Source organism: Chenopodium quinoa, unplaced genomic scaffold, assembly GCF_001683475.1.
Source record: "Chenopodium quinoa cultivar QQ74 unplaced genomic scaffold, ASM168347v1, whole genome shotgun sequence".
Lineage (NCBI taxonomy): Eukaryota > Viridiplantae > Streptophyta > Magnoliopsida > Caryophyllales > Amaranthaceae > Chenopodium > Chenopodium quinoa.
The window spans coordinates 8,810,706-8,825,505 of record NW_018743920.1 but is presented as its reverse complement, the minus strand read 5'-3'; the positions used below and the strand labels follow the sequence as shown (position 1 = coordinate 8,825,505).

The following is a 14,800-nucleotide window of genomic DNA, read 5'->3' as shown; positions in this document are numbered from 1 at the left end:
TGAACCACTACATCAGCTTCATAATGCATTATTAACTGTCATAAGTGTAAGACATCGCATTTTTAAACAAAAGCATTACACAACCCCTATACATAGAGATAATCAGGTCAATGACCATCAATGCACCATTTAAAGTGTCAATTAACTTCACTACAAAACCTGTATATATCATAATTAAAGGGCTTCTAAAATTCATGAAGAAAATTCCTCACGGTTTCATTATCAACAAAAAAAACATCCAGCAACATAATCTTCAATAAAAGTTCAGAAGAAAATCTTAAGCATCAGCGCTTTTGTTATTCACCAGCCAGAAAAAGGCTTCCAACGAGCACAAAAATACATCAGCCAACTCTAGTGCCTGAAAAATACAAGAAGCAATCAAACATAGTCCAGTTGACAATTTTGTTTCAGAAATTAAAAGGAAAGGTAAAAACATCAAGTGATAAGATATGCACATGCATGATACAAGCCAATTACAGATAAATTACCCCAATATAACAGAGAAAAACACGTCCACAACATAACCCTAATGCCTCTATAGAGGCTCTTATCTTGATGGTGCTAAGTAAGATGGAGGTACACAACGTTATCGTCTTCTAATTGGCCTCTGACTATGTAAACAACGACCATCTACTTCTTTGAGAAAAAGATAGCAGTTCTTGCAGTTTAATTAACCATTTCAATTTAAATTGTGATACAAAAGGTGAGGAATAAGAGATGCTAAAATTTTAAGGGGGGGAAATGATTTGGGGAACTGAAGTACAAAATTAGTTTTTCCCTCTAACGTTGAGCATACTCTCCTCAATACACTTACTCTAATAATATTAGGTTGCCAACATTGGTGGTCTGTGGTTGTAATAAATGATACAAAAGGTGAGGAATGAGAGATAATACTAAAAATCCAGAAAAACAAAATCATCCAATGAACTAAAGTTCAAAATCAGATTTTCCCTCTAACATTGAGCATGCTCTCCTCAAATGCAAATATTGGTGGTCTTAATAATCTGTGAGATGAAAATTTTACCAATGAAATCCTCTTTGTTAGTTGATTTATGTTCCACATAACCTGTCTATAGGTGATTAATTTTTAACTATTGATACATAGCACAGAAGGCTTTCTTCATGGCTTACTGGACACTGTTATCATTAAACAACTCAAATCACGAATGACAAGCCTCAGAGTTACATGGACACCCAAGGATTCACTCTTAGTTGATGTTTGACTCTTTATAATAAGAAGATAGCATTACACCTCTAAAATGTAATTTTTGAAATCAGAGATATACCCCCCCCCCCCTCTTCTCGGGATTCACTCTTGCTTGACGTTTGACTCTTTATAATAAGAACTTAAGGAGATAGCATTACACCTCTAAAATGTAATTTTGTTGGAAATCAGAGATATATACCACCCCCTCCCCAGCTGACTGATTTGGCTGTAAACCATTTGAACTGATAACTTGTCAACCCATCAACCAAACATTTGAAATTACACCAATAACTTTTCTGACACACAAAAGGTCATGAAATTTTGCCCCCTCTTTCCTACCACCAAATTTCTCTCCTTTCTAGTATAAGACAAAACAAGATGACCCAAAAATTGACATGGAAGAGATGATGATTTGACCTCAAACAACCATAAAAAGAGGCAATCAATTAGTTTCTATGCAGCAATCTATTCCCTCGATAAACAAGTAATACGTCAAATGCAGGCAGAGGGAATGACCTATCCATAACGACATAAACCATGGAATAGAAATGACACGAAAGACAGCTGCCTAATGTTCTCTCTGACTCTACCCTTGTCAGTAATTTCTCAGCTGCGATTAATTCCCTCAGTGAACAAGTAATACATCAAATGTAGGTTGAGAGAATGACGACTATCATTTACAATAAAAGTCGTGCAATTTAAATTAACATGAAATACTGCTTCCTTAGGCTCTCTCTGACTCCCTCCCTTGAGCTGTTATATAGCAAAAAAAACGAACTCCAATGTTAAATCCCAAACCTACCCATTCTAGCTGCAAGCAATCAAACTCGTCTATAACCTAATTACTATGTATAATGAACAAATTATAGACAAATTAGATATCGACAGCAAAAATCAGTCTCCTTAATTCAACTCGGCAATAACCTAAAATCACAACCTTCTAGCTATAAATATTGCAAATCCAAAATGTCAAGATTCATAATCAAAATGAAAAACTTTTTACTGAAAAGTAATCTCAGCTCAATCCGACATAAATTAATCACTATAATATCAGCAAGAAATCACATCCAGAATAATAAACCAGTAAAAATCTCAGCTAAAACAAAATCAAACATTAAACCTAACCCTAATCAAACAAAATAACAAATTAAATTAAATTAAATAAATAATGCAGAAATTATAGATCTAGGGTTTGACGATTGCCTACTTTTTGTGCCTCTGAACAAATGGCGAGTTCTTCGCTTGCTCCTCTGCAAAAACAACAAATTAAAATCAATGAGATGATGATAAGAATAGGATCGATCATCGTACAATTACAGTGGCGAATTAGGGAAGAACGAGAAAAATATAGGAGAGAGAAAATGGGAATACCAGTAAGACCAAGAGACAATTTGGTGATGATGGTACCGGTGACGGCGAAACCGACTAGAAAGGGCCAGTTACGATTCCATTCTCTCTTGAAGAAAACTGGCCATGGATCGAACTTCCTCCATATTGCCATCTCTTTTCTCTTTTTCTCTCTCTTCGATTTACTCTTTCTATCTCAGAGTCTCAAAGTCGCCTTCGCTTACTCTGCTTTTTGTTAAGTGGTGCTAATATATGTTGTTGGTAGAATTCATTGATGAGGATGTGGCTGAGCCCATTATGTAAATTGGGTTTGTTTATCAAAATAAAATAAAATGGGTTCTGTGTTTGGGCTTATGGTGTTGTGGGTTTTTAACACACATATTTCAGTATGCTCATACGGGTATGGGTATGGGTATGGGTACAAATACGGGTATGATATGAACACGTCAACTATGCCATATTACAACCAAGCTAAGCTTGGTCTAGTGGAAAGGGTTGTACCTTCCAACCTTGATGAGATTGGGGGTTCAATCCCCACTAGAGGCACTTTGGGGTGGGGATTCTCTTACCCTTCCCCCTCCACTCCTAAAGTGCTTAGACCGCTAACCCGGCCTAGGAGGACCTGTGAGAGGTTCCGGGCCAATAATAGCGCACAATGCATAGGTGACCATTATCACTTTTGACGTGCTTATCTTCCTATCATGATGCGCTTGTTTAGTTAACTAATGTAAACGTCAAGTTAAAGGAAGATTAAGCCATTTAAACATTCCAAATGAAATTTCATTAACATCGGATCATTAGTCATTTCAACTAGCTAGGTTGTCGGGGGGTAGCAATTAAGAACTTTTGATACATATATATTGTGGATGAAGCCAATATGGATTATCACGTTGTGGGTTTATCCAAGAAAGGATTAATATCATGGTGTGTCTGTGTGAAGTAGTCTAGAAAATGAAGCAACATAAATTATCCGGTTAGATCTCCATGCATCTCTTTTTATGTTTGATTGGTTTTATTTTTAGGAAAATCATGTTTCTCATCACTGTGATTTATTAGGGAGTAAATTGGTCGATTTTGTTGTGAAATAAAGAGAATAGATCAGTATATTATTCCATAGAGTATGTGATATATATACATACAAATATACAATATAATAACTAGGGTTTGCTTAGATAACAATAAACCCTAAATCTAGAATATTTTGGAATGATACAAAGAGGATAATGGATATCCACACAATATTTTCATAACACTCCCCTTTGAATATCCATTATCGAAAATTGTGCATCGTTAAAACCTTATTGGGAAAAACCATGTGGGATAAAAACCTAATGAAGGAAAAAGAGTACAACATTCTTCGTAATACGCTCGAAATGTTGACTCATTAAAAACCTTATCAGGAAAACCCAATGTGGAACAAAACCATGGTCAAGGGAAAAAAAGTGCAGCGCATATTTTCTCCCCCTGATGAACACATAACTTGAGATCTTCTAGTGCCGTAGCAATGAATCCAATGTGGTTTAATATCTTCTCATATGTAGTAAAATATCATTCGTTGATCTTCGATCCTCCTAAACTGAAATTGCATCTTCAAGCTAAGTCTTCAAGTCTTTACGTGAACATGTAAGGTGTCTTCATTTCACCATACATGTGTTTATCTCTAATATCATTATTTCAAATGGTTGATTTAAAAGTTAAACATATGCGATTATGGCTTTTTTTGGAGGTCATGAATAATAGAAATTGATGATCATTATTTGATCAAACATTCATTAATAATTTGATGACAAAACTTGATATTATTAATGTCGTTCTTCAATCTCATATGAATTATAATATAACACATGTAATTATATATGCTAATCATGGTTCTTCTGGACCATAAGAAAATATTCTCACGCGTAAGTATTCAATTGATATTCTTTTGACGTTTCATAATTGACACGATAGCTCTCTTACAAATACAAATAGTAAATCTCCCTAACTCTCATATGCTCAAACTTTAGGTTGAGATGTCAATGATGTAGTCACATAGATTTTTCAAGAGTTTGATAATAATTGCAATATTCAAGATATAAACTTTGTAGGGTTGGATATTTAAATACGTCATATATAAGTTTTTCAGGAACTCTTCTTACGTGATTCATAACATGAAATTAAATCGGCGTCATCAATAATTTCATCATAATTACAAGCCTATTGGAATATAAATATTTCTTTCTAATTTTCCATCAAAGTTATAAATATGCCTTACTATACTTTGAATGAACATTCACATACACCACAATTATTGTATGGATACTAATGCATGCAATTTTAGATATAGAAAATATGATAACATATTAAACAAAATATACAATGAGTAATGCATCTAACAACTTCTTACATATGCAATGAATAATCCATTAACCTATGACTCACACATGCATATGAACATACATAGGACTCAAAATAATGCAAAATACTGTACAGTGTGGATTTAAAAATCCATATTTCATTAGACTTCTGGTAAATGATAAACTTTTAATTATTATCATTATGTCGACATTAAAATGGACATATATATTTCAGATCTCTTATTCACTAGTCCATTTTATCATGCATATGCATATTATTTATCGGTTCCATAGTATACCAGTATTATAATATTCAGTAAGATATAATTTCGCATGCTAATTTACTATGATATCTGAATACATCTCCAATTGGTACCATTATAACCTTTTTTTCATATCACAGGCCATGTATTATAATTCTCAAATATCTATATATACCACTTCTATCTGGGGTACTTCTCCCCCTAAGTTGGTAAAATATCTCAAATATTGGGGTAATTTTTCACCAACTTAGAATATAATGTCAAGTTCAACAAATTTCATCTCGCAGGATAATCGTATTCTACAAATTTCACCTCTTCTGGAGAATAATGTAATTTCCATCTCTTCTGGAGATCAATCTTAATAAGGAGTCATGATTTGTGCAGTTGTCTATTTTCTTATTCTATTTTGTATGTGCTGACATAAAATAACCCCAATCAAGAGATTAATTTACTATTAAATCACTTTTATGAAAACCCACTATATGATGATTTTCGAATTCTCCAAATACTTTAATAATGAATTTCTAGTTACCCAAAATTTCTACACATACAAGCTGTTTTAGTGAGCTTTTGGCCACTTATTACTGGTTCACATGCAAAAGCATATAATCTAAACTATTAAATCACAATCTAAATATAGCTCAATCTCAACGTTATGTCTTGCCATTCAATTCATTTCATGTATCTAACACAAGAGAGCATCAGCACTTTACTTTTCATATCAAATGAAACTTTGAGTTTCCAAAACCGTTAATTATGAAACTCGAATGGCCTAATTTAATCATCACATCCCATCACTTCTCTGAATTTGAACTCTAGTCAGTTTTCCACACTAGTGATCACTTTATTAAACTTATTTTATGCATGGCCATGAATATAATGTGATATTAGAACACCAACATGTATTTCTTTATACCATTGGAAAGACAGTCAACTAATATTTGATCTAATACTAATTCACACTCTACATGAGTTTTGACTGTAATCTTGATACATGTTAAGCTTGTTGGACATTTTATACTCTTCTGTAGTATTTTAAATAATTATGGTACGTAATCTTTTTAACGATCTATCAGAATGTATCACTTTCTCAAATTTGCTATTGTCAATAATTGCTCCTTTCCTGATTAAAGATTCTTATTTTTTATTTTGGAACCTGTTGGGCTACCATGCTTCAGGCGTGCTTTAGGTTCATTAGTAACTGATGTTGTCATTTTGGGACATTAGTTTTAATTGGAGCATTTACATTTGATATATATAGTCAATGTCATTTATTCATATCCATCTTCAGTGTCATTAAATATTTAATAATTATGTGGCCGCCTGTATTAAATAAATCATTGATATTTAAGCTAATCCATGTAACAACCTGACCATAATGTATCTTATTATCCTGTGCAAAGATTACATAAAATAATGTAATAAATATTATCTCTCCCTAATCTTTGCATATAGGGGTATGAAATTAATCCAACAATCTTTAAAATCCCCTGCACATGCCTTTGACAATGTCATGTATCAAGCAAAGTAAAATTATTCTTATAAAACTCTTATCAGTTCCTCTTTCCCAATTATAAAAATTCTTAAAACTATGAGCATAAAAAATACATTATTTCAAGTAAGTTGCTCAATATCATGTTTAATTTCTTGAACTCAAAACATTGTTTCTTGCTCAAATAGATTCTTATGAACTTATAATCAAGAAATTATCATACAAACATACTTGTTATACTATTAAGCACACAAATTCCTATTCAGTTCTGGGAGTGAGTAAATCAAGTAATATATGAATCATCAATTCTCACCTTGAGTTCGGTATTCAGATAGAATATACTATACAAAATCTTTTGTATATTCTCTTATAACATTATGTTTATGAAACCACATTTAGTATTGAAAATGGTAGATTATTTAAGCAACATACTTTACAAACTAATAGGAATTTAAAGGCATACACGTACCTTCGTGTTATTTTGGAGAGTTTTCGACCCTTCATAATTTAAGGAGCTTCATATATATATATATATATATATATATATATATATATAGGTCTCGCAACCAGGCCACGACACAGCAAAACTTGGCATTTCAGTTTTCGCCAAGTGTTGCGCCACGTAGGCGAAAATAGGTATTATTGTGACACATATGATACTAAGTAAGCGATTATTGGATAGATTTTTAAGATAACATTGTTGTATGGATTTTTATTATCGATAGAATTCTAATATTTCATAAATACAAAATTAATCATAACTTTTAATAAATATCCTATAATTGTGTTCTATTTCCATCATCAAATTCGTTTCAAAAAGTTCTTTAAAATAAGATTCATTTATAATACATGTTTAATCACAAACTTTTATACGTAGCTGGCCAAACCGTGTCACCAACTATTACAAAATTTGCTTCGTTAGTGCTATAAGGGTTACTTGGTCAGGTTATAGTGGTTACTCAATCAGTATTATAGTTAGGGGTAACTTAATCAGTGTCAGAGGTTACTCAGTTAGTATTACAGGGGTTACTCGGTCAGTTTTATAACCGCATACAAAATGCGTTGTTTTTTAACTTATTTAAGAAAATATTAAAGAATCAATAAAAATAAGTTTTATCGTTAAAAAATAATTTTACTTCAGTGAAAATAATTTAAATTCAATAACTATAATTTCAAGTTAATAATAACATACAAGTACACTATTATATAAATATAAGACATATGATATCGTATGTTTAAATATCCCACACTATCAGAACGAATTATTTGACCGTATTTAACATAAAAATATTATCTTAATATATATTTTATCAACCTGGGCATCGCCCGGGCACAAAACTATCATATCATATCAATGATAAATAAAGCTGGTCTCGTAGCCAGCCCACGAGACAGCGACACTTGGCATTCCAGTTTTTCGTCATGTGTTGAGCCACATAGCCGACAAATAGATATTAATTGTGATTAGATTGGATGCCACATTAGATTAGATTGGATAGATATGTTTAGGATAAAAATAAAAAATAAAAAAAAATATACATAAAATAATTTATAATTCTTTTGAAAAAAATTTATCTTTTTATTGACAATAGAATTTTACTTATAACAAACACCACATATTATAATTAATATGAATTTTCAATTAACAATAGATTTTTAAACCTATACGAATAACCAAGTAATTATAATTATAAATAAGGCCATCTATCACAATTTTTATTTTTTTAGTGTACCATTGATTTACCATTAAAGCTTTTGAATCAGGTATTTTTCATATTCGGTTGTAATATTTTTGTATATGTTTGTGATTTTGTTGATGAAATTAAGGAAGTAAAAAACTACTAAAATTAGGACACAACAGAAACTATACTATACAAGGGAATCTTGAAGTGAATTCAGATCAATGTTAGCAAAGTCTTAGAATTTTACAGATTTTACAAAACCTCTGTAACCCAGTTACCAGCCATATATTACAAATGGTCCAATTAGGCCAATAATATAATCTATTGATTTTACGTGTAGGAAAAATAATTACTTTTAACTTTTTATTTCTTTTATTATTTTTTTACCGACGCACTCTTCTTTTCACAAAATTATACTCCCTCTATTATTTTAGTGTCCCATTGAAAATTAGCACATACGTCGACATAGAACTTTGATAAACAATATCTTATTATGTATATATTTTTATGTATATAATTCACAATCATTGGTCGAATTAGACCAAGTGAATATAGTGCAACTTACAAAAATAGAAAATAATAATAAACGCTCAAAAAGAATAATAAGTAGTATATCTACTCTTTTTTTTTTTTTATCTAACATTTGAAATAAAATATAAGTACTAATAATAATTATTATTATTATTATTATTATTATTATTATTATTATAATAATTACGATACAAAGCATGCCTACAATTACGTGCACTCTTTAAAATGGATTTCCAGGGCAACGCTCGGGGCACGTACTAGTATATACATATATGAGTTTTTCATGTTCAATTTACTCATCATTCTTATAATCCAACTTCGTGTAGGTGTATAATATAATATTTCGCCCAAAATAATCTCAACTTTCGATTATTTTTTAATAAGCCAAACTTTATTATGAATTTGTTTTAAATAGTCCCAACCGGTCATGTAACTTGTTATAACAAGCTACTTGACACGTGTTGGCACATGATAGGTTAATTTTTTAAAAAAATATTAAATTTAAAAAAAACGTTTAAAAAAATAAAAACAAAAAAAAGCCCAAACCCAGCGACAGCCCCTGCCAGAGTCGGCGCTCCTGATATCCGTTTTTGGCCACCTCCCTACCCACGTCCCGTTTCTGCCCTCGTCCCTTTCCCATCGACCCGTTTCCGGCCCTCCTCCCCTTCACCCATCCCATTTCAGATCTGGGTAGGTGGGTTGTTTCGAGTTTTGGTGTGGTGGTTTTGGAGTCGAGATGGTGGTTTCGGGGTCTAGGAGGGTTGGGGGGGTGTTTTTGAGTCTAGGTAGGGGTGGTGGTGGTGGTTCAAGGGTTTGGATTTAGGTGGGCAGTGGCGGATCTTGAAAATTTTTCTTTTAGGAGTGGATCAAAACTAAACGTGCTACATATAAATTCAAAGTATATAGAACTTGAGTGATTTAAACAAATAATATTAATATTAGCAAATCTATTAAAAAATCGCTATAATTATTAAATTAAAAAGTGTCACTATCCCATTATGAAACCAATAACTAAAGTAACGCATGTCGCTCTTTTAACAATCTAAAATCATCAATAATAGACTTTATACTAAAGGTCTTTGCTATTTTCCTCTCTATATAAAATAAATTTATTTATTATTTTTATCAAATTTATTCGTCGTCACAACTCACAAATCATATAAACTCATAAACAAATATGAATATCCAAGTTAATATTTCATTAAAATTACACAAACAACACTACATGTTTCATATAAAAAATTAAAAATTTATAAAATTAGAAATTACAAACATCAATTAGAAATTCATAGAAGAAGCACAATATGCACAACATAAATCATTAAAATTTACCTATGGAGTCTTGATAGCTGATACTTGATACAGGGCGAAAGTACTACCGCTTATCTTCCAAAATCCTAATAGCCAATGGATGATAATTATACTCCGTAATTTGCAAGTTTTACTTTGTTACAGTACTTCCTAGTACCTAGGTTTATTTAAAAAAAAAAAAAAAAAAAAGAAAAGAAAATAGGCTAATAGGGAATCTAGGAGATAAAGTTGGTAGAAAGTCAATAATGGGGAGTAGCGGTTACATTTACAGTTTACACGGTTAAAGCAATTACATGTTAAAGCAAATTTGAGCCTATATGATTTCTTGTACTAGGCTATCTCTAAATAAATCATCCTATTACACTAATTTTTTTTTGGGCCGGTATCAGGGCCAGGCCCTTGATGGCCCCCCATGATGGTCCGCCATTGTGGGTGGGGGTGGAGATGGTGGTAGCTGAGGTGGTGTGGTTAAGGTGGTGGTAGTTTTTTTTTTTTTTTGTTTTTTTTTTATAATTTTTGACCAATCACGTGGTGACACGTGTGCAAATAATCTCAAGTCACAAATGTTAACCTATTTAAACAGTTTCAAGTGAATTGGGACTGTTTAAAAGCAATAAGGTATAAAGTTGGGATTATTTTGAACGGATGGAGCAATGTTCGGATTATTGTGGGCAATTTTTCCTATTAAATAAGGTAGTAATGACACTCATAGATCAAGCCTTAAAAATCATCAAAAGTATAAATTTTAATACTCCAATTTGTACTCACAACATAAATGGTTATTATTAGAATACATACTGTTATATAATTCTTATATATTGAAGTCCAACATTATATACTCCAACATGTGCTATGTACAATGAGCACTAGATTACAACCCAATTAAAATTCATTCATAATTAAATCACATAAAAATTTGATCAAGAAATATGCACTTTAATCCATTGAATAACAAAAATAATTCCTAATTATGAGTTACATGCTTACATAAGTCTATGTAGCACAGTAGCACACTACATTAAAATAATGCAATTGGATATTCTTAGCTCATTAATTTCTAAATTTTAGCACATGAATCAAAATCTTTTGAAAGTTTAATATCTTAAATTTCAATTAAATTAATAATAAAATTTCATTGTGATGGTATTATATTAATACAAAATTTAAAAAATCAAATTGCAAATCAATGTAAAGAAGGAAACTTTCGATGACTAACAAACAATTAAAATACTAAAAAAAAATAATCAGTGCACAGTCTATGATTGTTATCAAGATCTAAATTGTTGCCTTGTAGGCCAAGGTTAATGCTTAATCAAGGTTAATTTCCTTTGTACTTCGTCAAGGTTAGTTACACAGTTTATTAGTTAGTCTAAAACATAACTCTACCACTACATTTTAAAAGCAAGATATCACAATAAATAAATAATGCATAAAGGGGCACATACCTGATAACATTTATTAGGCAAGATGATAGTTAATAAGATAAAATTAAGAAGGAACTTATCTGGTTTCGTCCATATACCGAGGACAATGACAAATATAATTCAGTTGAGCCTTTTCCAATGATAATAGCCCACATAAAATACGGTTTAGTGTATTCTTCTAAATTGCCGGAGGAGAATTGCATAATATATCCACCAAGAACAATATACGTGGAGTGTGGCTGATAATTAGAGTATGCAGATTAACCTAACTCAATCGGATAGAGCTTTGGTGCCGAATTGCTGATAACGTGTTGTGAAATAAAGAGAATAAAGAGAAATAAGAAAGAGAATAGATCAATCTATTATTCCATTAAATAGGGGATATATATACATACAATATAATAATAAGGGTTTGCTTAGATAACAATAAACCCTATATCTTGAAAATTCCGAAATAATACAAGGAGGATAATGGATATCCACACAATATTTTCATAACAGTTTTCAGTATAAAACGAAGGCTATTTTAATCATTATTCCTTCTTCCTTTGATACCGACATCACCATTCATCTTCTCCTCCCCCACCATAATCTCTTTTCATCTCCTCCACCTTCATCTTTTTCTGACATCACCAATTCCGACACCTTCATCTTTGCCGTCTCCACCGACACCGACACCACAATTTATGTTGTTTCGTCGCTGAAATAAACGAAAACCCTAAGAAAAATTGGATAAAGAAAGGGTATGATTAATCCCAGGTGATCGAAGACCTTTTCTGCCTCCATTGAAGTTGAGCTTTCAATCTACCATTGAAGCTGAGCTTTTTTTTTTTTTAATTAATAGTGCTTGTTCATTCACGCAAAAAACACAAAAATATATTATTGTGCATGAATTTATAGGCATTTTATTTACAAAATTGCCATTTGATATATCGAGGTGAGAAACTTTTACTTTCTTGGTTTTTTTGAGAGCAATATATTTACACACGGCCAATAAACTACTAAGATTCTTATACATTACGAGTAGCTAATAAATAAGCTCAAATCAGTTACAAAATTGCCATTTGACAAGTCAAGGTCGAGTTAGCTAATTGTCATTTTACTTAAAGAATACTTGAATAAGCTAATGAATAAGGTCCTCCAAACAACTTATTGAAAATGAGTTTATTTGGTGGAATAAGCTATTTAAAATTTGACAAACATTTAAATCGGATGTACAATGAAATACTGTACATCTGCTATAAAGTTACTTTAAAATAGTGGCGGAGCCAGAAATTTCATATCGGAGGGATAAATAGACATCGTATAATTTTTACAAAAATGTAGCAAAAATAATTCTTGACATATAGATAGTTTAATATTATCCATTATATTTGTTCATACAATCTAAAAAAATGAAAAAGAATAATAAATCGGACACTTGTCTATGAGAAGAGTCATGGGAGAGTGGTTGGCAAGGTTTTTTGAGAATATAAATTCTCCTCAATCACAACATTTCTTTGATTTGTGGGATAATCTATTATGTTCACTCTATTTTTCCCGGAACATGAGAAAGAAGTTAAACAACATATAGAAATCAATTCTTCCTCGCTTGTCAAAAAAAATAAAAAAAAAATCAATTCTTCCTCCTCTGGTAGTACTTATTAGTACTTGAACCAATTATTTCAATATCACTTTTTTGATCGAATTTGTGGGAAATTTAATGAAGAAGAATCATTTTCTTGGGACACCATTCTTTTAAACATGAATTGTCAAAGATCGGGTAGTTTTCTCGTTGTCTTGGAATCGTTTGAATTAAGGGAACATTTGACATGTCGTAATTAAATTGAAAAATATAACCAATAATTCAATTATCATATCATACAATTGAAATTATAAACAATATTTCTTTCCAAAAAAAAAAAAAAAAAAAAAAAAAAAAAAAAAAAACTTAACTTTGAAACAAAGTAATAAACTCTATGATTCTATCTAAAACAAGTAAGTGATTTAAATTTTAAAAAAACAACTGAAGTAATCCAAACTAATTTATACATACATATAAAAAATTAATGATCAAACAATAACATTTCGGATTTAAACAATGAAAAAAAAAATTATTTTTTTTTAAAGTGGGGGGACAAGTGTCCCCCCTTATACCCCTCTACCTCCGCCTATGCCTTAAAATGATCAAAAGTTATCCTATAATGAATAAAAGTTACCCACATTATATATAAGTTACCTTGACATAAATAAAATATTATTTATGCTTTATTGACAAAAGTTACTTGAAAAAGTTTAGTAGTTACCCTAAATTCAAATAAAATTTATCTCGATGTACAATATTAGTACTGTTCATTGGATGTATACAAAAGTTTTTGTTAAAGTTTTGAGCTAGCTCACCACCAAACACCCCAATTAACTTATTATAATTTGTAAAGGTTAATCTACTAATATTGGTCAAATAATCAAATTTATCCCAATATGCTATATTTGTTTGTTATACAAACAAAAGCCCCAATAAGCTATACCAAACATCTTTATAATTATTTAATTATTTGACTAATACTAGCTGATTAACCTTTGCAAATTACAATAGTTAATTGGGGTGTAGATTTGTGAAAGTAAAAGGCCCAAAAAGGCATAATGTTACACCTTGAAATAGAAGTATAGAATCTTCAAAGTTAGGGATTGTTTGGCATCGTTTTTGGTTTTTAGTTTTTCTTAAAACAAAAAACCAAAAATAAGAAACAAGAAAAAGGTGTTTCTATTTTTTTATTGTCAGTTTTCAAAATTATCATGATTTCAATAAATTTGACTAATTTTTAATTCATTATATATTTATATAACATATATCATATGATTTTTAAAAACAAAAAATCAAAAAACAGAAAACTACAGTAATGCCAAACGAGCCCTAACTATCAATTTTTGTTGTTTTCTAAAAAACTTGAAATATTTCAAAAACAATTCAAAAATTTCGCCTTCCCCTGTGTTTTCCCACAACCCCGCCACATCAAAACTTAAAAAAACACACTTCACACCTCGCAATCTGCACAACTCCACCCCACAAACTCCTCACCGTAGATTAAAACCAATCAACGATCCATAACAACCCTCACCCGCTCACACGGATAACCTCTCACAACCGTCCGATTAAAACCAATCCTCAACACCAAATTATCTCACCACCCAAAAACCCGGCAGTTATAAATACCCCTTTTATCCCAC

At 31.1% G+C, this 14,800-nt stretch overlaps 1 protein-coding gene across 2 annotated transcripts; it reads right to left on the bottom strand.

Annotated features, from left to right (window-relative positions):
* On the bottom strand, positions 1-2,798 carry LOC110688459. Of its 2 annotated transcripts, XR_002504599.1 has the most exons (3): positions 2,579-2,675; positions 2,415-2,457; positions 1-358 (listed from the first exon to the last, which is right to left on the bottom strand). XR_002504599.1 is itself a non-coding variant. In XM_021865213.1 (2 exons), the coding sequence occupies exons 1-2, from the start codon at positions 2,706-2,708 to the stop codon at positions 2,411-2,413; spliced, it is 177 nt and encodes a 58-aa protein (XP_021720905.1). In that variant the 5' UTR covers positions 2,709-2,798. The 2 variants fall into 2 exon arrangements, 1 of the variants encoding a protein (XP_021720905.1); XM_021865213.1 differs by lacking the exon at positions 1-358 and having other exon boundaries at positions 2,411-2,457; positions 2,579-2,798.
* Positions 2,799-14,800: the final 12,002 nt, after the last annotated feature.

What these genes read in the sequence shown, in the direction of transcription:
- LOC110688459 (XM_021865213.1), bottom strand. Translation starts at nt 2,708, where the DNA reads ATGGCAATATGGAGGAAGTTCGATCCATGGCCAGTTTTCTTCAAGAGA. An exon ending in ATTGTCTCTTGGTCTTACTG is followed by an intron (nt 2,458 to 2,578) that starts GTATTCCCATTT and finishes TTGTTTTTGCAG; the next exon opens with AGGAGCAAGCGAAGAACTCG.